Source organism: Seriola aureovittata, chromosome 3, assembly GCF_021018895.1.
Source record: "Seriola aureovittata isolate HTS-2021-v1 ecotype China chromosome 3, ASM2101889v1, whole genome shotgun sequence".
NCBI classification, from domain to species: Eukaryota; Metazoa; Chordata; class Actinopteri; order Carangiformes; family Carangidae; genus Seriola; species Seriola aureovittata.
Genome location: NC_079366.1, coordinates 2,605,645 through 2,630,919, shown reverse-complemented (window position 1 = coordinate 2,630,919; position 25,275 = coordinate 2,605,645). Strand labels below are relative to the sequence as shown.

The 25,275-nt window shown below is 41.5% G+C and overlaps 1 protein-coding gene across 4 annotated transcripts in view; it reads right to left on the bottom strand.

Moving 5' to 3' along the window:
- Nucleotides 1–8,975: 8,975 nt before the first annotated feature.
- The window catches only part of LOC130166854 (glycine receptor subunit beta-like), a 32,337-nt gene continuing 16,037 nt past the window's right edge, over nucleotides 8,976–25,275 (bottom strand). For 2 of the 4 annotated variants that reach the window (XM_056372648.1, XM_056372651.1), the window contains 9 exons: nucleotides 22,094–22,200; nucleotides 20,852–20,919; nucleotides 19,914–20,140; nucleotides 19,706–19,788; nucleotides 18,876–19,013; nucleotides 16,922–17,074; nucleotides 14,476–14,624; nucleotides 13,669–13,827; nucleotides 8,976–10,518 (listed from right to left, as the gene is read on the bottom strand). In XM_056372648.1, coding sequence (XP_056228623.1) covers nucleotides 10,222–10,518; nucleotides 13,669–13,827; nucleotides 14,476–14,624; nucleotides 16,922–17,074; nucleotides 18,876–19,013; nucleotides 19,706–19,788; nucleotides 19,914–20,140; nucleotides 20,852–20,919; nucleotides 22,094–22,200 — 1,381 coding nt within the window. In that variant the 3' untranslated portion in view covers nucleotides 8,976–10,221. Of the gene's footprint in view, nucleotides 10,519–12,778; nucleotides 13,073–13,668; nucleotides 13,828–14,475; nucleotides 14,625–16,921; nucleotides 17,075–18,875; nucleotides 19,014–19,705; nucleotides 19,789–19,913; nucleotides 20,141–20,851; nucleotides 20,920–22,093; nucleotides 22,201–25,275 lie in introns of those variants that run through there. The other 2 variants (XM_056372650.1, XM_056372649.1) reach the window with 2 other exon arrangements.

Below are 25,275 nucleotides of genomic sequence, written 5' to 3'. Positions count from 1 at the left end.
CTGTCCCCACCGGTCCAGCCTATTAAGAACATATAGTACAAACATGATGGGAGAGGTCTTGAATACTATCTCTGATAATTACCATCTACACTGTGAGCATCAGTGTTTCTCCATGCACACACCACTATCATTGTTTCTCTTATTTAAGCATATTGGAGGTGTGTATAAACACTCATGATTCATTATCTGTTTAGTTAATGATTTAATCAACAGATTTTGTTTTTAGTGTGAACAAAGAACATACAGTGACAGGAAAATACTGGTCACTCTTCAACTTGTTTTACTTATCACATTCATCAGAAAACATTTGTAAACAGTTTACACAGATATTCATGATTTCAGATTCTGCAGCTGTCTAACATGTTGATGACTGTAAACAACCTCAAGGACAGGAAGGATCATAGGTTCACAGTGACAGAGTAGCTCCCAGGTCTTTTGGTCTCAGTTAGCCGCTGAAAAGAGACACCAGCTACCAGGTCTGTTGGTGTCATTTAGCACCTAAACAGAGACATCAGCTACCAGGTCCTTTGGTGTCAGTTAGCACCTAAACAGAGACATCAGCTACCAGGTCTTTTGGTGTCAGTTAGCACCTGAACAGATACATTAGCTAGCAGGTTTGTTGGCATCAATTGGCACCTTAACAGAGAGAGTTTCTAAGATTGAACTTTTATTACCTGCCTTACCTCTTACCTTTTTCATTTTGAAAGTGTATCCATGTCATTGGGATGGCATGTGTACGTCAATGTCAGTGCTTCTGTGTTTGGCAGCATAAATTGTATAAGGTTTTTTACAACTGAGCAAATAATTCCCTCTTACCATGTTGAGACTTTTATTTTGAAGGTTGATTCAAATCGTGCTGGTGGTGTTTGTGTGTTTCTGTCAATTAAGTTCTTTTCACCTAGTTGAGACACTTATTTTGAAGGTGAATATCGAAAAGATGGTGTCCATGTGCGTGTGTATATTGTTGTGTGTGGCAGTAGAGCTGTCTAACATAGAGCCTCCAAAAACCTTGTGTTGCCAGGTTGAGACACTTATACAGTTAATATATGGTGAGTGCGTGGTGTTGGGAACTGCCAAAGCTTAACCTTCAAACAGACAACCTTCAACCTGACAGTTGTCAGGAGTGGCCAAAATGACCTCACAATAATGGTTTTTAACCAAAATTGGCTTCACAATTATAGAAAGATATGTACACACTAAAAAGAACCACACACCAACACGCACACACAAGTACATGCAAATACACCATGTTGATTTAACTTAGAGTTGCTCTCATACCCGAGTTAGAAGGCTAAGAGTTAATGAGTCTAATTAGCCAATCAGAATCAACTTTGTCCATTTCTACCCAGTAACTATCAGTAGCACCTGCTGAGACACTGGTTGCTATGGTGACTGTGGCCACCAGGGGGAGGAGGGAAACACGCACACACAATCCCCTCTGTCTCCCAAGGCAGAAAACAGCTGAAGTTGATGAAGATGAAAGTTGTGTTCAAAAATGGGATATCAGAGAGAAAACTACTAGTCCTAGTGAAAAGATTACCTCATGATGGCAGGCCCAAGGCTTCAATAAAGAGATTGATATCTTATATTTGTACCTGCAGTTTATGGTTGTGTTTTTATCACAGTTTTGAAACTCCCCTCAACGTTTAACATGGGCATCTATGGGGGCACTTTGGGGGGGATTTCCTTAAAAAAAAACGTAAAACGCATCAGAATGAGACCAAAACTGGTTGAAACAGGACAAAAATCGCTACAGTTGATATAAATTGATATAAAAATTGTCAATGGAGGTTGGAAATTGTGGGATTTAAAAGGATTTGTCTGATTTTTTGTTAAGGGAAATTTTCAGGGATGGCAGTTAGGGTGCATTCCGATCGCCTAGTAGTTCCCTGCGAAGTGGACTTCACAGGGTATTCAGCTATGTTAAGTAAGATTCCAAACTGTAGGGAGCACAAGGTGAGAACAGGGAAGAACTGAACAACCGTTCATCAGTTCGCCAAGGTTATGAAATCTCTCATCAAGTGAAGAGATGGCTGTATAGACTACCACATTAAAAAATGTGGTTTCCATTTTTTTAAGTGCATCATCAATAGGCTCATCTGGAGACTCATAAACAAAGTGCCTTTTTGTGGTTCTCAACCGTTTTTGTTTGAGTACAGCCTCCATTTTCATCTCCTCACACATCTCCTTTGCAGTTGTCCGTGCATCAGAAAATCCAGTGTTTCTGTAGGAGGTGAGGCAATATCTTGTTTTTCTTCAGCAAGTCTACAGCCACATCTAGCTGCATGGAGGGTGACTGCATCCGTTTACTCACATGCTGGATCTTGTTGAGGATGTGATACCACATGGCTGTACAAATGGAAAAGCTTTAAGATCCAATATCCTCATCCAAAGACTGGGCTTAAACTCTCACCACAGGGTCTGCAGTAGTTTCCCTCAGAGCTTCTCTGACTAGCCCAGCCTGGAACCTTACTGCCTCAATGCTTTTTATCATGCTTTCTCATCTGGTCTCTGACCATGATGTGGTTTTAACATGTTTCAGGAGGATATCCCATCTATGGGTGGAGGCTGAGAAGAGCTTTGCTAAATATCCAAAGTAGCCAGTGATATCTGGTGAGCTCTTTGCAGCATCAGCTATCACCAGATTTAAAGTGTGGGCACCTTTATTCTTTCCCTTCACGTTGGCACCGTTGTCATAACACTGTCCTCTGCAGTCCTCAAAGGGGATATTAAGCTTGTCCAGTCTTTTTAGGATGAAAGATGACAAACTTTCCCCTGTTGTCTCCTCTGCCACAAGAAAACCAAAGAAATATTCTTGAATTAGTGATAAGTCCTCTAGTGACACTATCCTGACAATGACAGCGAGCTGTTCCTTATGACACAGATCAGGGGTGCAATCTAAAATAATGGAGTACTTGGAATACTTGGCTGTTTTGATCTCTTCCACAATCCTTTCCAGTATTTCGCTGCTTTCAATTCATTTTTGATTAAATTTGGCCACGAGCTCCATCTCTTTCAGAAAGTTGCCATTGTCTGGTTTGTTTAAAGTCTCTGTAGACCCCCTTAAAGCCATGTTTCTTTCAACTAAAGACTGGATAATTGCCACCAATCAAGAGAGAACATCACACCACCTGTTTCTTCACCTGTTATTCATAGCCAATAACATCTCGGCTGATGCTTACACATCTTGATGAATCTCACAAGTGTTACCCTTCTTTTGACAGATTAAGAAGATTGAAGATTATACATGTAGACATCAGCCTAGATGTTACTGGCTAGGAGTAAATGAAGATGACACACAGCATAAATGAACAATTTCATTTCAGTTCAGTAACTCTGTGTGACTATTACAAGCAGGGCAAACGTTGGCTAACCAGATGTCAATAAAAATGTATGACACAGCCAGCTGGTGAAAACAACCCCTGAATAGGCATAACGCTAATATTTCCAAATTTTCCTGATGAATTTAAGGGTGGAATAACGCTAACTGACGTTAACTCTAGCTATTGTTGCTTAGCAAACCGCATTACTATCATCCAAAAATAAGCTAGCAAGTTAACACTCTGCTCCAACAATGGTAACTACCAATGCAAAAGACAAATCATTTCATCACATTACATTACTGTACCTCTGTCTTTTTCCCGTTTTTCCTCCTCTTTCTGTCTTCTTTTTCTTCCCTGGGCACCAGAGAGCTTTGGTCGTTTTGACATGATGAAAGATACATCTTTTCTGGGGTCACGTCATATAACTTGCCTGTCCTCCCCAGAGAACAGGTAAAGTGTAAAGAGCCAGGAAGGGGGGCCGGAGGGCGGCAGGAACCCAGAAAAAAAAAAAAAAAAAAAAAAAAGGCTTCTCCATTATTTCATAGGCTTTGGTATGTAGTTACGTTATTGTGTGGTCTATTTTGAAATAATACTACTAATAGTATAAGTAAATAGTTAAAGAACAATTTAGATTTTTTTCTTACTCCATTTCTGTTGCAACAAGCATTCGCCTATACTGCCTATGCCATGGGCCAACACTGGGTTTGGTCGTTATGGATAGTGATATTGACACATTGACAGGACAACAGGATGAGGACTCAAAAATGCTTGACCGAGAAACGGCAATCTAAGGTAATCAGGCAGAGATGGCAGTCAAATCCAAAGGGCAAAGGCTTAGACTAAGTAAAGAAAAAACTGGTCAAAACCACTAGGAATAACATGGAGAAAATGCTGGAATGCTTGATACAATGAACAAAGAAGAACTGGCACAGGACACAGGGCACAAGCAGACTAAATACACTAGGAGGGGAGAACAATGAGACACAGGTGCAACACATTAGGGGTGACAATGACAGGGGCGGGAAACACATGATGACAGGAGGTGCAAATCTGGAACAAGAGGAGAGGTTAGACAAACACCAAAATAAAACAGGAAGTGAAAACCAAAAATGACAAAAAAACAGAAAACATAACCTAAATCAGGATGGGACATGACACACATAACAAAGATTTCACACAATGTTCACACTAAAAAGATAAAGATTTGATTTGCATTGCAGGCACATAGTAAAAGATACATATTTGAGTAACAATACTAATAAGTATGCAGGCACATAATTACAATTGATTAGGGTCTGTGTACGTTCAGGCAATTTATTTCTTTCATTTTAAACCAAAAACAGTTTTCTTTTTTTTATTGTCAGAATTAAAAAAAAAAACAAGAAATCAAATTTAAAAAATGGGTCAATTCTGCTGTTTGTACGGTTTGAACCTGCCTTCAGGCTGGGGCCTTTCTGTGTGGTGATTGCATGCTCTCCCTGTGTCTGCATGGGTTCTCTCCAGGTACTCCAGCTTCCTCCCACAGCCCAAAGACATGCACATTAGGTTAATTGGTGACTCTAAATTGCACATAGGTGTGAATGTGAGTGTGAATGGTTGTTTGTCTCTATATGTCAGCCCTGTGATACACTGATCTGTCCAGAGTGTCCCCAGCCCTCGTCCAATGTCAACTGGGCTTGGCTCCAGGCCCTTTGCATCCCTATAAAGATAAGCAGTATAGGTAATGGATGGAATTGAAGAATGAAGAAAGGTAGTCAGGTCAGATTAATTATTTCAAAATAAAAGCCCAGAGGATAAATTGGCATCTCTATGAAGAGTAATATTATACAGGCACAGATAGACAGATAAAGATCTGTTTGTTTCTTTACATTAAGACAAAAATATTTGATCAGAAGTGTGTGATGTATCATTTACTAGTGTAGCATGAATTAATAGCCTTGTTAATTCATATTTGGAAATACACTGTGTGGTCCTTCAGAGATAGTGTTGTCTAAAGTGACCAGCAGAGGTCCCCACTGTTACCAAGTCACTTCATATTCTGCTACATGATCAAGCTAATGTTCACTGTTTATAGCTGCTGTTGGTTGTTGGTCGTAGCTGACACTACAACCTTTATTCTGAAATTCATCAATCAGACATCATATAGTGGAGAAATCAATCATATAATCTAGTTGTTTTACACGTGAGTAGCCGCTAAAGTCGAGTCTACAGAGAAGTTTCAGACACCAGACTTCAAAGAAAATCACATTCATACATAGAACCCCAAAATGTGACGAGTTCTTCTCTGGACCATGTCAGAGAAATAAATACATAAAAACCAAACTGTCTGTCTGTTTTTATAGAGTGGTAATTTCTATCCTCTTGGCGTTTATTTTGAAATATTTACCTTTACTTCTGTGTCACCTGACAACCTTTATTCATTCTTCAATTCAACAAGGAAAAACAAAAAAAAAGGAATTTATGAACACCAGAATTGAACCATGTCTTCTGATTTGATGTTTTTGGTTTTTAGTTTAAAAAAAAAAAACTGAATGAATGACGAATGTTCAATAATTAATAAAATAATAAAGGACCAAGGTCAGTCCTCGATCAGTGGGTTCATTCATTGATTGTATCAAACACAGTCAAGAAGTCAAAATCAAAGAAAATAAGAGGCTCAGTTTTTGTCTCTTTTTCTTTTTCTCTTTTCTATGTGGTCAAAAAGTAAAATATCACACGTGCTCCAGAGGAAAAGAAACTTTTATTGAACTTTCCTGAAAATAGTTAATATCAAGTCAGAGAGCTGTCTTTTCATAACATAGCAGTATATTTCCAGAGAGGGCGAAGCGCTGGCTGCCAAGCTTAGCTGCTGCTTAAAGCACTTTCATATAACAGCTCGGGAGGGTTAAATGCTGCAATCTTCAAATGAGGCCAAAGCTTTGTAGTTACTGACTGAGCTGCCTAACACCTGTAACACTTTATGGTAAGAGGTATGGATTAATATGAATCTGTGCGTGTACAAGATCATCTCATGAGTTAGTCCAAAAACACAGAGACAGATTCTATCGTAGCGATTATGCTGTAGAATCTCTGAGATCAGGTTTTCATGTCAATCCCAGGTTTCTTTCACACCAAACATGTTGGGTCCAGATCAGTCAGTCAAACTATGTGGACTGAGACCACTTGAATCTCATCTACCAAAGTCTTCAGACTCTTAACTGCGCCTCCAAACAGTGATCAACTGAGTCTAGACCTGGACTGAAGCCCACCTGTGGTGAACTGAGCTGATTGGACAGAGTTCAGGAAGACACACACCTGTGTGTATCAGGTCCCACAGTTCACCCACGGGTCAGGACAAAGACCATAAAGTCCAGTGAGCTCTCTGTAGACCTCTGTGATCAAACTGTGGTGAGACAGAGGTCAGGACACAAAGATCTGAGTGTTCCCAGGAGAACCGTGGGAACAAGAACTGGAAGCAGGACTCTTCTAGAGCTGGTGTGCAGACAAACTGAGGGAACAGGTCAGAGGGACCTGGGTCAGGGAGGAGCTTCAGAAGTCCCTGCAGAGATGGAGAAACTGCTGGAAAGATGGGCATCATTCAGGTTTTTATGGTAGAGAGACGAGAGAGAGACACTGAGAGTCAAAGACATATGAAGCTGCTGGAGTCTGACTGACAAACTTTAAAGACTCTGAGACCAGGAGGAACCAGACTCTCTGGACTCCAAACACCAGGTCCTGCTCAGCACCTGGACAACACCATCCCTACAGTGAAGCATGGGGGACAGCATCATGCTGTGGGGGCTTCTCAGCAGCAGGGACAGGGAGACTGGTCAGACCTGATGATGGATGAATGAGACAAATACAGAGAGGTCCTTGAAGAAAACCTCATCCAGAGTCCAGGAGACCCGAGACTGGAGCGACGGTTCACCTCTCAGCTCCACAGTGACCTGAACCAAACAGCCAAGACAACACTGGAGAGTCTTCAGGATCAGTCTCTGACTGTCCCTGAGTGTCCCAGCCAAAGTCCAGACCTGAAGCCCATAGACCATCTGTGGAGAGACTTGAAGAGGACCGTTCACAGACACTTCCTGTCCAGTCTGAGTCTGAGAGGATCTGTCAGAAAGACTGAGATAAACTAACCAGATCCAGGTTCAGCGCTTGTAGAGACTCAAGACTGAATCTGGAACTGCTGATGAAGGGGGTCCTATAAAGAACTGGACTACATTCTGAATACATTTAAATCAATTAAACTTTATCAATTTAAAATGACAACAAAGTGAAGGGGTCTGAATAAGTGTTGGTAAACCTTTAGGCTTTTTGGGTTTTTTGAGTTCTTTGAACTCCAGACAATACCAATAAACACAGCAGGGACAATAAAGTGCAGACTTTAACTGGATACCCTGTTGGGGGTCATAAATAATAAGAACCAGAAACAAAACAAAGAAAAGACTCGAGCACATTCGTATCACCATGTTAACCGTATTATCTTGCAAATATACAGTTCATTCAGAAAGTTTTCAGACCCCTCACATTTCCCACATATTGCTATGTTGCAGTTGTAATCATTTAAATTAAAAAGCAGCTACAGGACTCTGAGACTGAGAGAAACCAGGTTCCCTGGTCTGATGAGACAAGGACTGCACTAAAACCAGACATGGTGTTTAGATCTTGTTATATTACTGTTAAGAAGCCCCCTCATGACGCCGCCTCAGTCTGTGATTTTAGAGAGTGTGTTCAGGAATCAGAGGCCTGACGTGCTCTACCATTGTGACTCTCCCTTTTACACAGACATTGATCCGTCTGTGTGACGGCTGTCAGCTTAAAGTTAATGGAGGAGAGGCTCAGTGTATTGGAAGCGCTCCTCCTCTTCCCTGCAGTTCCTGAGCAGCCGGGAAACCAGAGCAGCTTAGTAGACTGCGGCTCGGCACTCCACTGACCAGTGGTGGAAATAGGATCAGTCAGTCAGAGACATTCGCGATTATAGGGCTTGTCCCACTGTTCGATCCAGTCAACAAGCAGGAATGCCTCAGAGGAGCATCCATCATTATCCTCATTTTTATGATTCATTTCATCATCCTTCTGTATGACAGCAGGCCTGGTATAAACTTAAAAGGTGAGAGGAATTTACTCCACTGACTCTCACACCCCATTTTGACCTGTATCTGGATATCCTACCATGATCAGGAAATGCAGGTGTTGATGCACCACAACATTTGAAGAGTTTTGTCCCACATAGGAAATTAATCTTCTGCTCCAACAGATGTTATCCTCTGGTATCGTCTGACAGCTGCAAGATTTTCTGTGTGTGCCAGAATTGGCCCAGATGTGGAAGTAGCATCTAACAGTCATGCTGTATATGGGCCAGATTTGGGCCATGTAGCTGTGCGTATACTGGGCCAGAAGAAAACAAGCATGTGGCATATCACCACTGATTTCCTGATTGGTTTCAATCTGGATTCAATCAAAGATGAACTAAAGCTGTAAATTGTTCCGCTAACCTGGTGCATTATTAATTAAACTTGTATAAATGCTGTCCAGGGACTTAGGGCTACACCTCTTGTTACAGGCAGTCTACTGAGCTGCTCTGGTTTCCTGGCTGCTCTGGAACTGCAGGGAAGAGGAGGAGCACTTCCAACACACTGAGCCTCACCTCCATTACAGCAAAAATAAACTACTTTCATCACATGTATCATTATTACTAAAGGCAGAGGAATAAGTAAACATAAGACACACTGAGCAGAGAGAGCAGGAGAGAGGGAGGGAGAGAGAGAAGTCATCAGTAATGAGGCTTCGGACTAACGACTATGACCAACTCTACATATCAAACAGAGGGAGTTAAACTATTGTGGATCCAGGCGGAGGCTGTGCTCTGTGTCAGAGACTAAATAAAAAAGTCTGTCAGTCTGTCTCAGGTTCCGGTGGTTCACCTAGTGAAGTGCAAGCCATTCAAGCTTTAAGGTCTAAATCTGGCAGCCTGAGTTCGAGTCTGACCTGTGGCCCTGCATATCATCTTCTCTCTCTCTCTCGCTCTCTCTCTCACACACACACTATGACTCAAATAATACCTAAAAAAAGAACTTTAAAAAAAGGAAGATAGTCTGTCTCTTCTAACTTTCTCTCTGAGTGATCATTTCATCATCACAGCTCAGTCTTTGTCTTTCATTTATGTGTTTGGTGTTTCTGTCAAACAAACGTTGTGGTTGTAAAATCAGGATTTGACAATAGGTGGTCCAGACATTATACTAGGTTTAGACCTGGTCTTGTTTTCTCATCTTTACAACAAACCAAATCTTTTAGTTTTTAACTTTTTTGTTACTATATGACTTTATATTGTTATATGATGAAAAGCTCATTCATAATAATAAGACCAGGTCATTACAACATGAGGATAACATTACAACATGAGGATAAAATTACAACAGGAGGATCTTATATTATCTTGATATTAGCTAGTTCATCTCATAGAAACTCAGTAAATCTTAGTTTTGTTCCTGGTGGCAGAAATAAACTTTCAAAATGAACTCATACAGTATGATTGTAATTATTTTAAGTTACTAATTTATCTATTCTGGGTATATTTTTATATTTACTTCTCATTCAATTAGTTCTGGAAGTTTAGGAGCTCTACACCTTTAACATAAAGTGTTAGCAGTAATCTTACTGTCAGTGAACAGCACTGATTTCTAATGTACAGTAGAGGGGTATTGTAATCACATCAAGGTTTCGTTTATAATAAGCACAATGTCAAGTATCAGACAGACACACATGCAGTGTCTACTTAATGCATTAAGGGGGGGGGGCAGCTGCAGTGACTGTCTGCAGCTCGGCACACATGAAATTTTCAATTTATTAGTGTGGAGCAGCACATGAATTTGTGTAATGTCAACTGTCAGTTCAGTTTGGTCCCCCCCCCCCCCCCTTACAGATAGACGGACCAGTAGACCACATTGAAGAAGAGGAAGGAGAAAGGGAAGAGGGCTCTTGCATAGAGGTCAATGCGTTTGGCAGCAGCAGGTATGACAGGTTTGGGTGGTGGGGGTTTCTTGTTTGCTTTGTTTTGGGACTTGTGGGCCCCAGTCACCTCCACTGGTTTACCGTAACAGTCAAAGTTGGACAGTTCAAAGTCTCGAGGTAAAGACCCCACAATGCTGAAGTCATTGGATCGAAGGTCCGACTTTGACGTGCAAACCTTCTTACAGCGAGTTTCCACCACCTGCTGACAGACAGAGACCAGAGTGAAATTAACACTGTATAAGAGAAGAGTCCATGGAAGCATTAATTATTAATAAATGAATATTAGTGACTTAAAACCTGTTGATGAAGATGTTTCATAACAACACACACAGAGAAAAACTGGAACAGACTCTGTCAGAGACAGGGACAGGTCCTGTTAGAGACTGGACCAGACCCTGTTAAAGACTGGGACAGGTCCTGAGCAGCCGGGAAACCAGAGCAGCTTAGTAGACTGCGGCTCGGCACTCCACTGACCAGTGGTGGAAATAGGATCAGTCAGTCAGAGACATTCGCGATTATAGGGCTTGTCCCACTGTTCGATCCAGTCAACAAGCAGGAATGCCTCAGAGGAGCATCCATCATTATCCTCATTTTTATGATTCATTTCATCATCCTTCTGTATGACAGCAGGCCTGGTATAAACTTAAAAGGTGAGAGGAATTTACTCCACTGACTCTCACACCCCATTTTGACCTGTATCTGGATATCCTACCATGATCAGGAAATGCAGGTGTTGATGCACCAGAGCATTTGAAGAGTTTTGTCCCACATAGGAAATTAATCTTCTGCTCCAACAGATGTTATCCTCTGGTATTGTCTGACAGCTGCAAGATTTTCTGTGTGTGCCAGAATTGGCCCAGATGTGGAAGTAGCATCTAACAGTCATGCTGTATATGGGCCAGATTTGGGCCATGTAGCTGTGCGTATACTGGGCCAGAAGAAAACAAGCATGTGGCATATCACCACTGATTTCCTGATTGGTTTCAATCTGGATTCAATCAAAGATGAACTAAAGCTGTAAATTGTTCCGCTAACCTGGTGCATTATTAATTAAACTTGTATAAATGCTGTCCAGGGACTTAGGGCTACACCTCTTGTTACAGGCAGTCTACTAAGCTGCTCTGGTTTCCTGGCTGCTCTGGAACTGCAGGGAAGAGGAGGAGCACTTCCAACACACTGAGCCTCACCTCCATTACAGCAAATAAACTACTTTCATCACATGTATCATTATTACTAAAGGCAGAGGAATAAGTAAACATAAGACACACTGAGCAGAGAGAGCAGGAGAGAGGGAGGGAGAGAGAGAAGTCATCAGTAATGAGGCTTCGGACTAACGACTATGACCAACTCTACATATCAAACAGAGGGAGTTAAACTATTGTGGATCCAGGCGGAGGCTGTGCTCTGTGTCAGAGACTAAATAAAAAAGTCTGTCAGTCTGTCTCAGGTTCCAGTGGTTCACCTAGTGAAGTGCAAGCCATTCAAGCTTTAAGGTCTAAATCTGGCAGCCTGAGTTCGAGTCTGACCTGTGGCCCTGCATATCATCTTCTCTCTCTCTCTCGCTCTCTCTCTCTCTCTCTCTCTCTCACACACACACTATGACTCAAATAATACCTAAAAAAAGGAAGATAGTCTGTCTCTTCTAACTTTCTCTCTGAGTGATCATTTCATCATCACAGCTCAGTCTTTGTCTTTCATTTATGTGTTTGGTGTTTCTGTCAAACAAACGTTGTGGTTGTAAAATCAGGATTTGACAATAGGTGGTCCAGACATTATACTAGGTTTAGACCTGGTCTTGTTTTCTCATCTTTACAACAAACCAAATCTTTTAGTTTTTAACTTTTTTGTTACTATATGACTTTATATTGTTATATGATGAAAAGCTCATTCATAATAATAAGACCAGGTCATTACAACATGAGGATAACATTACAACATGAGGATAAAATTACAACAGGAGGATCTTATATTATCTTGATATTATCTAGTTCATCTCATAGAAACTCAGTAAATCTTAGTTTTGTTCCTGGTGGCAGAAATAAACTTTCAAAATGAACTCATACAGTATGATTGTAATTATTTTAAGTTACTAATTTATCTATTCTGGGTATATTTTTATATTTACTTCTCATTCAATTAGTTCTGGAAGTTTAGGAGCTCTACACCTTTAACATAAAGTGTTAGCAGTAATCTTACTGTCAGTGAACAGCACTGATTTCTAATGCACAGTAGAGGGGTATTGTAATCACATCAAGGTTTCGTTTATAATAAGCACAATGTCAAGTATCAGACAGACACACATGCAGTGTCTACTTAATGCATTAAGGGGGGGGGGCAGCTGCAGTGACTGTCTGCAGCTCGGCACACATGAAATTTTCAATTTATTAGTGTGGAGCAGCACATGAATTTGTGTAATGTCAACTGTCAGTTCAGTTTGCCCCCCCCCCCCCCCCCCCTCCCCCTTACAGATAGACGGACCAGTAGACCACATTGAAGAAGAGGAAGGAGAAAGGGAAGAGGGCTCTTGCATAGAGGTCAATGCGTTTGGCAGCAGCAGGTATGACAGGTTTGGGTGGTGGGGGTTTCTTGTTTGCTTTGTTTTGGGACTTGTGGGCCCCAGTCACCTCCACTGGTTTACCGTAACAGTCAAAGTTGGACAGTTCAAAGTCTCGAGGTAAAGACCCCACAATGCTGAAGTCATTGGATCGAAGGTCCGACTTTGATGTGCAAACCTTCTTACAGCGAGTTTCCACCACCTGCTGACAGACAGAGACCAGAGTGAAATTAACACTGTATAAGAGAAGAGTCCACGGGAGCATTAATTATTAATAAATGAATATTAGTGACTTAAAACCTGTTGATGAAGATGTTTCATAACAACACACACAGAGAAAAACTGGAACAGACTCTGTCAGAGACAGGGACAGGTCCTGTTAGAGACTGGACCAGACCCTGTTAAAGACTGGGACAGGTCCTGTTAGAGACTGAACCAGGTCCTGTTAGATACTGAACCAGGTCCTGTTAGAGACTGAACCAGGTCCTTTTAGAGACTAGAACAGGTCCTGTTTGAGACTGGACCAGACCCTGTTAGAGACTGGACCAGGTCCTGTGAGACACTGGACCAAGTCCAGTTAGAGACTACAACAGGTCCTGTTAGAGACTGGGCCACGTCCTGTTAGAGTGCGGACCAGGTCCTGTTAAAGCCTCATTACCTGTTCTTACTTCTGAAAAGTCACAATCAAATGGAAACTTAGATTTCTGTTAATAAGCTTGTTGTTTTTATGTCATTTACTGTGACATGAATAATGTGTGGCTGATGCTGATTGTAAATGAAGGAAGTTGTGGTGTGTACCTGCAGAGTGTTGACATGTATGGGTGTTCCACCTGTACCATTCACTGTGTTGTTAGTTTTATCTGAAGGCTTTTTTCCCTCTTTCTCTTGCAGAGCTTTCTCCTTGGTGGCCATTTTGGTTTTCTCCTCCTCAATCAGTTTGGGGCTGTTCAGTATCACCTACACAGAGAGACAGAGACAGTCAGAGAGACATTTATTTGTGTGTAAACATATGCAAATATGATGGGGCTGGAGTTTGGAGCATTTATATCAGCTCATGTTTCACAAATTCATGTGACTGAACCTTGACCAGTCTGGAGCTTCTAAAGTGGGTCCTGCCACCTTTGTTCTGTTGTCACAGAGGTCAAGGAGAACGACTCAGAAAACTACAGCCGCTTTGATCCCGCCAGGTTTTAATGTCATGTGACCTGCTGACGTTATGCAAAAGTCAGACAAACTTTCCAACCAGCATGCATTATGTCAAGTCAGTCGATTACTGCCAGTGACTTTTCACTTTGCCACTCGAATGCGTTCACTGCTGTTTCTTAAGGCCCAAACTCTTTCTTATCTGTTCATGTGTCACCACCACTCTGTGTTCCACTAGCAAAACCATCCATGGCCTTAAATCGCTCATCATCAAAACCCAGTCCAGAACCACTGTTAGTGCGACACCACTGTTGTTTCTCTTTCCTCCATAATCCCAGACTCTCTGGCTGAGGAGTGTCTAACCCAGATGTGCTATATATGACACAGTCTGAGACCACTTTCCTGTGTCAGTCTTTCAGACCCCACTGTATGTGTGTGTATATGTGTGTTGGAAGCACTGACCTGCACCACAGCGTATTCCACTAGGGACGAAAACCCAAACAGCAGACAGGCAATGAGCCAGATATCGATGGCCTTCACGTAGGAAACCTTTGGTAGCTCTGATGCCAGGGACATACTCTCACTGGACAGAGAGAGCACTGATAAAATACCTAGAAACACATAGATGTTAACAAGTTCATGTTACCACATGTGAATGTTTATTTCCAGATAAAGAACATGTGTATCACCAAGGTTGTGGGACAGAGCTCACATCAGTACAGTAAGTGCTGACTCACACAAAACATATTGTCACATTTGATGTAATTGTGTTAATGTGTTTGTTTTGGGGGCATTATTTTAATATTCAAATGAGAGTCATGATGGTTAATTATTGCCTTTTGGAGCTATAAAGTTTGTCTGTGAGATGTGTTGAGACTCCTGGTGGTGCCAGCAGGAGGCAGTGTGGCGCTTTGCTTCTCCTATGGAGCCTCTTTGTGTGAAGACCTTTGTTGCTTCCTCATTCTGTTGAGCAGAGCCACACACAGAAGTGCCTTCTTTCTCCCATTCACACAGATTGGTGGAGTTTAAAGGAATTGTATAAATGTACATACACCTGTTGTTCAGCAGTAAAATGAACTGTTGGTTTGGGGCGCAAGTTCAGAAATACAGTTTTTTTTTCAGCCCTAGTGCATTTTGTTTTGAGCGAGTAGGTTTCATCTTGGTGACCATGAATTCCTTTTGTCTGTACCTATAATGACCTTTGCCCCCGTTGTCCATAGAGACACAACTCAGACACGTGTCCTTAGTGTCTTTGCTTAGTGACCAAGTCTACAAGTAACAACTACCCATGTATGACCAAGCTCTCATGGATCCCTTATGGGATGTGGTTCTGAAGAGAGTCTTGTTAGAGCTTGTTAGAGCTTGCTGTGTTTATGAATGTTATGAATATGTTCAGCACAGCTGACTGAGTCAGAAACGTCATAAAGACAGTTCCCTCTTTGTGAGGTGTATCCAGTGGAACTTACAGAAGCCTCCCTCGGTTCTTGGATTAAGTAGCTGTGTTTCATAACAAACGTACCAGCAAATAGTGAACGAGGACAATGATCAGGAAGGAATTTCAAGGAGGCCATGGCTGGCGTTGCCCCTCCCCCTGGCTGTGATGCCCCGAAAATCATTGCACGCCCTATGGCCAGCATGGACTTTGTGCCCATGCTGTCAGAATCTCAGGGTTGCTTTAAAAGCATCACTGCTGAAGCTTGGATTGGTTGTATGCATATACAGTATACTGCTAACTGCTAACTAACTAGTTAAAGGGTTAGGGTTAGTTAGGGCTATTGGACGTGGGGTTGTGTGAGGTAGTCATGCATAGTCAGTGCATACCTGCAGTAGATTCAGATTAATGTGCTGCCACGAACACAGTACACTAGCAGAGTGGTGTGTTGCTGTGCCTGGGGCCACCAGAAAAAATGTGTTTTTTAAAAAACACCCGCCGACACAATCCAATATCTGTTTGAATTTTTTGAATATTTCAAATATTTTCAGCAGTTTATCTTACAGCACTTTCCATTGGTACTACATTTATCTCAACCGCTGAATTACCGTATTCATACGCACAAGTGCACCTACGGAGCTCACTATATTACAATGCAGCTGCAGGTCAACATGTTTGATGACAGTCCCACACTGAAGACGTGCATATGAACAAGACATCATAGTCATAGCGTCACCTACTGAAAACAGGAAGTAAGCCTTGATTGACAATCATTTTATTTTCATGAAATTCTCACACATAGTAAACGAACATAGTGCATGTGTGTTGCATGCTCTCTAGTGCCACATAGTGGAAACAAGTAGTAATACAAAATTTGCAATACATCATATCTGCCGCCATACAGCCCATGAAGGAAATAACATCTTACAGCTAAGCTTAGTGTCTAATGGCAACACACCCGAGATATGCAACAGTGCGAGGACCCACTCAACGCTGCTTGAAGCTTTAATTGATTTCTATTTTTGGTTTAACTTGTCAAACATTGCTTGGCTTGCCTGCCCTGACACCACTGAGTTGAATATTTGAACTTTACTGGGAAAACTGATTGAGTGATGATGATGATGATGATGATGATGTGAGTTTAAAGACTGCAGACACCTGCATAAAGTGATAAGTTTCTCTGAAATGAAATATATTTATATAATTATAGATTCTGGTAAATTGATATATGATAACATGATGCATCTTTAAATCTTTTTTATCTATGAATAATTTATTTCCATGTCAGTTGTATTATTTTCTTCCGTCGAGCCATCGACACAAACCAGAAGACATTGGCAAAACTCTGACCTGTGTGGTGCACCGACCCGTGAGTGTTGAGGGATGTACATCATTTCTGTAATTAGTTGAACACTGTGTAGTTGAATGTGAACTGATTGAAATACAAGATGTCGGATGTGTATCTGACCTACTCACCCAGTGGCACCCTGGCAGCTGAAGCATCAGGGTTTATCCAGAACGATAACCAGGACAAAACCACGATCAGCAGAGTTGGAGCATAGACTCCCATCATATAGAAACCAACCTGGCGACGCAGTGTGAAGATCACTTCAACACAGGTGTAGTATCCTGGAGACAGACAGAGAGGGACAAATCAACATTTACATCACTGAAAAACTCAGTTTTATTATCTGACAGCCCAGATATGACACATATGAGACAATTTGGTTTAGGACACTCACTGAGCACTTCATTAGGAACACCTGTTTATTCATGTTATTATCCAATCAGCCAATCACATGGCAAAAGATGGTGAGGAGCTTCGGTTAATGAGGACAAATGTGACTCAGACCAGCGTCTGACATCAACAGTCACGTCACAGTCAGAGTCACTGTGACATGATTGTTGGTGTCAGACGCTGGTCGGAGTGTTTGTCAAACTGCTGATCTCCTGGATTTTCACAAACAACAGTCTCCAGAGTTTTTACTCAGAATGGAGCAACAACAAAAACAACCAGTGAGCAGCAACTCTGTGTTGATGAGAGAGGTCAGAGGTCAGAGGAGAATGGACAGGCTGACAGAAAGGCTACGGTCACTCAGATAACCACTCTGTACAAGTGTGCTGAGTAGAGAGGCTTCAGAGTGAAAACCTACGACAGCAGAAGACCATGTCAGGTTCCACTTCCTGCCACCAAGACCAGAAACCTGAGGCTGCAGTGTTGGTTCAAATCTAATGTCAGTCAGACCGTTCCACAAAAATAAAGACATTTTAAGCCAAAAACATTTAACACCTTGCCCCAAGATAAGTGATGCCTAAGACCAATGTTACCATGGTAACAATCAATGACACCTGTGCTGACCAGTAGCGCCGAACAACAAAAAACAGGTACACATAGCTCATAATTTGTCATTTGCTAACATTGTTATGGAGAAAGGTTGACAAGGGAAAGAGTTTTTACAGACTGCAGAGATATTTTTCCAGATCAGATTTTTCTTTTCATTGCATCACTCTTTAATGAGTTTCCCAAGTAAAATGCCCTTGAAGCTGTTGAATTCTTCCAAAAGCCAAACATTTTCTGCTGGAGGAAATGGAGCTCTGTGGTTGGAATCGGCTCCTATGTCAGCCATTTTTTTTTTTATTTTGAAAATCTTATTTACCCTGAATACATTGGACCACAGTCTGGCTTAAGATAGTCAGGACTGAAACTGCTGTCTGCAACAGATGAATTTACACGTCTATCTGAAGTCTGACTATTTGTTCCATCTAAGACACAGTCAGAGTCTGTCTTTGTGAAACCAGCTCCTGGCTCTGATGGTTCTGGATTTGTGCTGAGGCAGCAGATGGTACGGTCAGAGTCTGAACCTGCTGTGTCAACAGTCGCGGCTAGCAGAGTCTCGGAGGAAAGTTTCAACATCAGGTGGATCCATGACATGAAGAACTGAGGAACTACCCAGTGTTAGTGTGCTGTTCCTAATAAAGTGCTCGCTGAGTGGAAATACTCGCCAGGTTTCAATCCAAATGTAGCCAATCAGGGCAGAGAGATTACAAAACACACTGATGAACTGCATGTGTTTGAACTAATCAAAGACATATATTATTTTTTTAATGCAGCACTATGATCACATTCATAGAGAGGTGACAGGTGCAGCTTTAACATTGCATTTAAAGCTCAGTCATACAACACTTTGCATACTGTTACTGTAACAGCTGATCAATTACCATATAATATTAACAAAACAAACGTTAACATTCATCAGATATGAAATATGATGTGTGAGCTACATTAAATGCAAGATTTTACTATGGTTGATTACATTAACGGGAACTTACTGTAATAACTAGTAGGGTATCTTTATAAACTATAGTATAACAGTTTAGGAACCAGCAGTACTGATGCTTTAGTTATAATTACATAATAATGATTACTGACCTGTTCCTTGGTAGTACTTTGTGCAGTTTCCATATTTAATGTCTTCCTGTTTGATGTCGAACTGAGGCAGAGCAATCTCATCCATCTGAACGGGGTCAGACTGCCACATGAACACCAGATCACTGGTGGTGTAGCCAACTAAAACACAAAAAAGACGATTCACTGGTTGTGTGGTTTTTGTTGTGTATTTGTGTGTTTTTTTATGTCTACTCTTTGTGCCCTTTAAATTGCCCCTTGGGGACAAATAAAGTTTACTGAACTGAACTGGAAGGCTTTGCTACTTAGAAGCACAAACTTCTGCCTCTGGAGGTTTCTCAATCAAAACAATAACCAAAGATGCTTTTGGGTGATGTCATGAATTAGAATGGGATCATGGGAGTTGTTGTCTTCACCACCATTTCTGTTTCCAGTGGTTCAGGAGGTTTTTACCTGGAGCTGAATGATCCACAGAGGTGTCCTCCTCCACAACAAACAGTCCAGGAGGGGATTCTAAACTCTAACACTGATCTCAGCCATGTCCGACTTTGGGATTTGAATGTACACAGAGTGCACCAAACCTGACTGGCCGCGGTTGTAGCTACACCTGCTCTTATGCTGTGTTTTCAAGTTAATCACGTTAACTTCTACCTGTAAAGCATCTGGAAAATCTGAGCGCAATCAGCAGTTGCAAGGCAGGGAAGAGCACTGTGTTGCTTATTCTGTTCAACTGCAACAACAGCATTTAATCATATTTAGATTATGCAATTATATTTATTCTAATTTATGTGTGAGTGTGTGTGTGTGTGTGTGTGTGTGTGTGTGTGTGTGTGTGTGTGTGTGTGTGTACTCACAGCTCTCCAGCTGCATCTTACACAGCTGTGTGTCCATTGGGAAGAGTGTGAGATCCAAGGGACAGGACAGCGTCACAGACAGCCTAGACACACACACACACACAAACACACAGTGGAAACAGTGGTGGTCAGAGTCGCTGACACAGCAGCGTGTGCTATCTTTAATGCAGAGGAGCAGGTCATGGGACCTGGTGTTGAAACACAATACCTCATACTAATCAAGACATCTCCGTTCCTAAATATGAAGAGCAGAATGTTGTCCTGTGTGACATCATGGAAGTTTGCATTCTTTTCATTGGCAAAGAAAAGGTCTGGTTTCCACAAACACTGGAACATGTTGGGGTCAACAGTTAGTGCATCACTCTTAAAGTCAGTAGGAAGTCGTAGACGAGGGTCATTCCACCTCTGACGGAGAAATATATTCACTCTGTAGTCCTGTAGAGACAGACATTGTGTTAATTGTTCTCATACAGCTGCCACTACTATTTAAACTGCTAGTGCTAATATTACCAATATTAAAGCTCCATACAGTATAAAGGTAGATGTCCATGTGTTGTGTGATTATAGATCAGGTCTAGGTTCTATATTAATACTATGAAAGTATCAAAGCCTCAGTCCACAGAGAAATGCACACAGCTTATATTCAGAAACTGAGCCTTAAAACCAGCCGTCAGGACTTCTGGAACTTTGTGATGTCACAACAAAGCAGCCACTGCCCTCAGCCACGCCCCAAGCCCCGCCCACCTGGATCCACCAGCCTTGCAGGATTTGGTTTCTCTTAGTGTTTATCCTAAATCGGATCTTTTTTTATTAGATCACTGAAAAAAATTCAGAAGAGAGGCTCAGAACCTCCTCTCTTCTGATTGGCTCACCAACCTGTTGTTGCAAGAGCTCCAGAGAGAAGCCTGAGAGAGAACATGTAACACTACATTGAGATGGTTTTTTGGTTCTTAAAACCCAAAAATATATCTTCTTATGGATCAACACTTTGAATAAAACACAAGAGAAGAGGAAAATATGGAGCTTTAACATTTTGACCAGTGTGAAAGGGTTGGCTGGTGTCAAGCAGCAGCTGCACCAGAGACAGAAATTCAAATAAAATAAAATAAAAGACATTAAGTTGCGTTTGTGGTGTGCGTCTGTCACCATAGTGGTCTCCTGGATGGACCCAAAGCTGTTGATGAAGATGTTCACCCTGGACTCAACTGGGATACCTGAAACACACGCATGCATGCACACGCACACGCACACACACACACACACACACACACACACAGATTTCTTACAGAGATTTTCTACTCACTCTTTTGTGTGACATGAAAAACAGGTATTAGAGAGCAGAGAGCCGGAGAGGTTTATATGGTCAGACCAGATATCCCCTCTACCTGTGAGGTCACACTGATGGTTAAGGTTATTAATGTGAACTAATAAAAAATAAAAATAAAAAGAAGACTATAAAAATGACAACTAACTGAAAGTGTGTTGTGTATTTAGTTTTGTTCTCTGTCTGTGTTTATTTCATACATCAGCTGGTGTTTAGGTGGATATGAAAGATGGAGCAGTATCTTACAGCTGATTGGCTCTCAGTGTGGGACCAGTATATGTGCACTTTAAGTGTATTAATGGTATTTTACTGTTAATGAAGTGATGAGCCACAAAGCTGCAGCTGGATAGTGCAGTTCACTCATGAGTTCATGTTGACTTGGTTCATCAGAATGAGTTTTTTCTCAGACTGACTCGACCTGCATCTCAGCTCAGAAACACAATGACACACACTTCAGGCTGCAACTGGTCTACAATGTTGTTGTTGCTGTTGTTGTTGTTGTTGTTGTTTCCAGTTGAATTTCTCTGGTTAAACACGCTGACTAACATCTTTTATAGTTTTATAGTTTAGTCTTTTGAGGATGGTTGTAAAAACATCATTAAAAAACTGTAATGTTTTTATTACACAATCATTTCTCTGGCCTTTTTGAATCTGGCCCCTGACAAATACCTCATATTACAAACAAACTAAAACTAGTAATGAAACTATTAAAAACCTATTACTAAAAACTATTCTAACCTATTCTTGGGATGGATTCTGACGAGTGGAGGATACTGGTCCTTATATTAATGAAAAGGTAAACGATATCACAGTTAGCAGTGTCCATGCAATACTGTAGTAATTATTACATTAGTTATTATTACATTATAAATAATGAAGTAAAATCTACATTATTACTCCCATATGAAATGCTACTTATAAGTATACAAATGTAAATACAGAAAAGACACACACTGAGCAGGCACAGGCTCAGTGACCAACCAGCAGCAGAAACAGAGTGTGTGCTCACTGCTCACACAGCCGGGGACGTTGTCACCCATTACCTGCATAGTTTGTTGCATTACCTTGAAAGTTCGGCCTTATTCTGGGGTCGTAGCTGACCATCAGACGGTTCAGGATGTTGGAGGTGGAGTTAGCTGGAACCTGGGCCAAATCTTCTGGAGACAACTGGCTGTGACATTAATAGAAACAGATGGAAACGATTAACATCACTGGAAATATCGGATTTTTTCTACATGTGATGTGAGATGACTGCAGGTAATCTGTCAGAGTGAGAGTGGCTGTCTCAAACTGCATCATCTGAAATAGTCTTAGTCCTAATTTGATCAAGTTCTATTTACTAAGTGTTTTCACAGTACAAAAATACAAATACAACATTGTGTCCAATCTGATTTCAAGTGTCCACCCACCAGACCTAAGCCACTGAAGAAAAGTTAGTCATTCTGGATGGCTAAACATTAATGGATCACATTATCTGCCTCCATTTTTTCAACAAATTTCAAGAAGAGCTGCCAAATTACATAGAAAACATCACAGCAGACCGTTGGGGAGAGTATCTTCTCTTCTCCAGCATAACCTCTCTGATCCAATGAGAATAAACAGGGCGGAGGGGGTCTCTCCATCTGAACAGTATGAACCCCCTGTCCAACAATGTGCAGACGGCCAGTATGAAGGCCAACATATATATATATATATATATATATTATTTTGAATGAGGAATGGTTTTTCATACATTTCCTGTACCTGTGGTATCATTTACCTAAAATGCCTCCGCACCAGTGACAGTCAGAGCAAGCATATTCTTTGCAGGTTGTCTGTCCGTCCCATTGTCGTGGACACAATATCTCAGTAACACCATGACGGATCTTCTTCAAATTTGGCACATTCACATTTCAACATTCAACATTCACTAGGACTCAAGGACGAACTGATTCGATTTTGGTGGTCAAAGATCAAACGTCAAAGGTCATGGTGACCTCACAAAACATGGTTTTGGCCTGTTGAATGTGGTATCTCAAGACCACCTTGAGGAAATTTGTTTAGATTTGGAACATTCACTTGTACTTGAAGATGAACTGATTACATTTTGGTGGTCAAAGGTCAAAGGTCAAGCTCACTGTGACCTCCCAAAATACGTTTTTGGCCATAACTCACGAATTATGACACAATTTAGGTGAATATCACTGTGACATCACAATGTTCTGGTCTGTATGCAACAAGGTAATTCAGGAAGGAGAGACTGTGACCATACTTCTTGATACTTTTCTGGTTTGTGGAAGAAAGGCGGTGATTCTAATTCATTTACATTTATCCATTTATCAGAGCGCATAGAAACATCTGCTCTCTCACTTTCTCCCTCTCACTGTCTTGTTGACTGTCCCTCTTTGTTGCTACAAAGGGTGGAGAAATTGATTCAATTCTTGTTAAAACCTTAAACAGCAACAGGTAAGAAACCAAACTAGGTGACGTGTCCTGTCTGTCGATCTCCTGAACTCTGTTTTCAGTGCACCTACACACACACACTCCTAATCTAGCCAAACTTATTTTTCACCATTCCAGCACAAATGTCCACTCACTTAGCTGTGGGGCTCAGAGGAATCATGTGCCGAAATATTTAGACCAGTTTCCAGCATATGGTGAGAACCACTATTCTAAACCACCTGTGTCTAAACCTGAAGGTGGCCCACACAGTATCATCATAGTAACTGAAATCTTAGTATTATTTCTTATTATTTCTTACACTATTAACACAAATTAGACAAGAGGACAGAGAGACTTCCTGTCATTCCAAAGTTCAGCGGAGTGCAGGGTGGTGTTGGTGCAGGCGCTGGCTTTATGTTATTGAAATGACAGACAGTGACCTATCACGACAAGCTAGCGTTAGGCCTAGATTATATCAAAAATTCAAAAATGTCAAAACAACCTCCCAGCAAGTTTTCTAAGAGGCCATGCACGAGGAAGAGGTGCAACACTTTGGCTCTCTGTTTCTGTCTCCCTCTGGGTGTAGTCTGCCCTCTGTCCAGGTCTTCACGGTGGAGAGGATGTTGTGTGGCTCAGGCAGAAGCTGGAAGTAGCTTGACGTCCCCCCCAGTACCTATATCTGTTTCCGGTCTGCCCATCTTCTGTGTCCTCTTCCTCAAGTTGCTTCCATTTATTCCACTTACAGGGTTTTTGAGGAGTTTTTTGAGGGTCTAAAGACAGAGGGGGTTGTATACATGTGATGGTTGTGATATTGGGCTATAAATTAAAACCTGACTTGACTCCTTAGTGTAGAAAATCTGAAAATTCACATTTACGTACCAAATTGTAATGGAGACATTTTATGGTGTTATTTGGGGTGTTTTTTGGGCTGATGGTCGAGAGCAGAGCCTCATGATAAAGGGGCAGATCTGTGGTTCAGATATTAGCTAAACTTTCATTCTATCAAATGTTACTTGTTGGCAACACAATACAAAAACAAACAATGTGCTCATTGTTGTCTTTGCAAAGGAAATTCAGCCTTTTGACGTTTAAAACATTTAATGACTTAAGTGAGCTCATTCTGGATGCAGCTGATTTTAGAAGAAAAGATTTTTTAAATTAGATGTGCAGAGCCCCAGAGAGTTTTTCCTGAAATTATTTTGCGTTCCCTCATAATCTGTTTTGCATTCACTCTGATCCACAGATGAAGGCTGACCTGTATTCTAATGTAGTATGATGTATCTCAGTGACAGCTGCTGAGGCTGCTGACACATGCTGTAGCTGTGACCGTGGCTCAGACACATTACTTTATAATGTGTGTAACACTGCAGCTACATGCAGTGGCTGTGTGTGCAGAGGACTGACTTGCTTTGTATTGAAGCTGCTTTACTCCTGTCTGGATCTCCTGTGGTCTACAGGTAACACATCTGTCATGTGTGATAGAGGCAGATACGACAGCCTTGATTACACTTTCATAGTTCATTTTAATAGGAGCAGTGAAGAGTAGTGACAGTACAGCTCCTGAAGCTGTATCCACAGCATCACAGACTTCACCACATAATAACCACATCCACATAGGCAGCTCCAGCCACAACAGCCGAGCAGAGCAGCTGCACTTGTGCTTCCAGCCAGTGGCTGTTCGGTTAGAGCCCGGCCTTTTTTAGTTATGAGCAATGAATGCGTCATGTCCAGTGTCACATTGTCTCTCCCCTCTGCTGCATTTACACAGCATCCCTGGCAGCAGTTTTGGGAAGGTTACTTCTGACATGTAAGAGGTTACTGATCA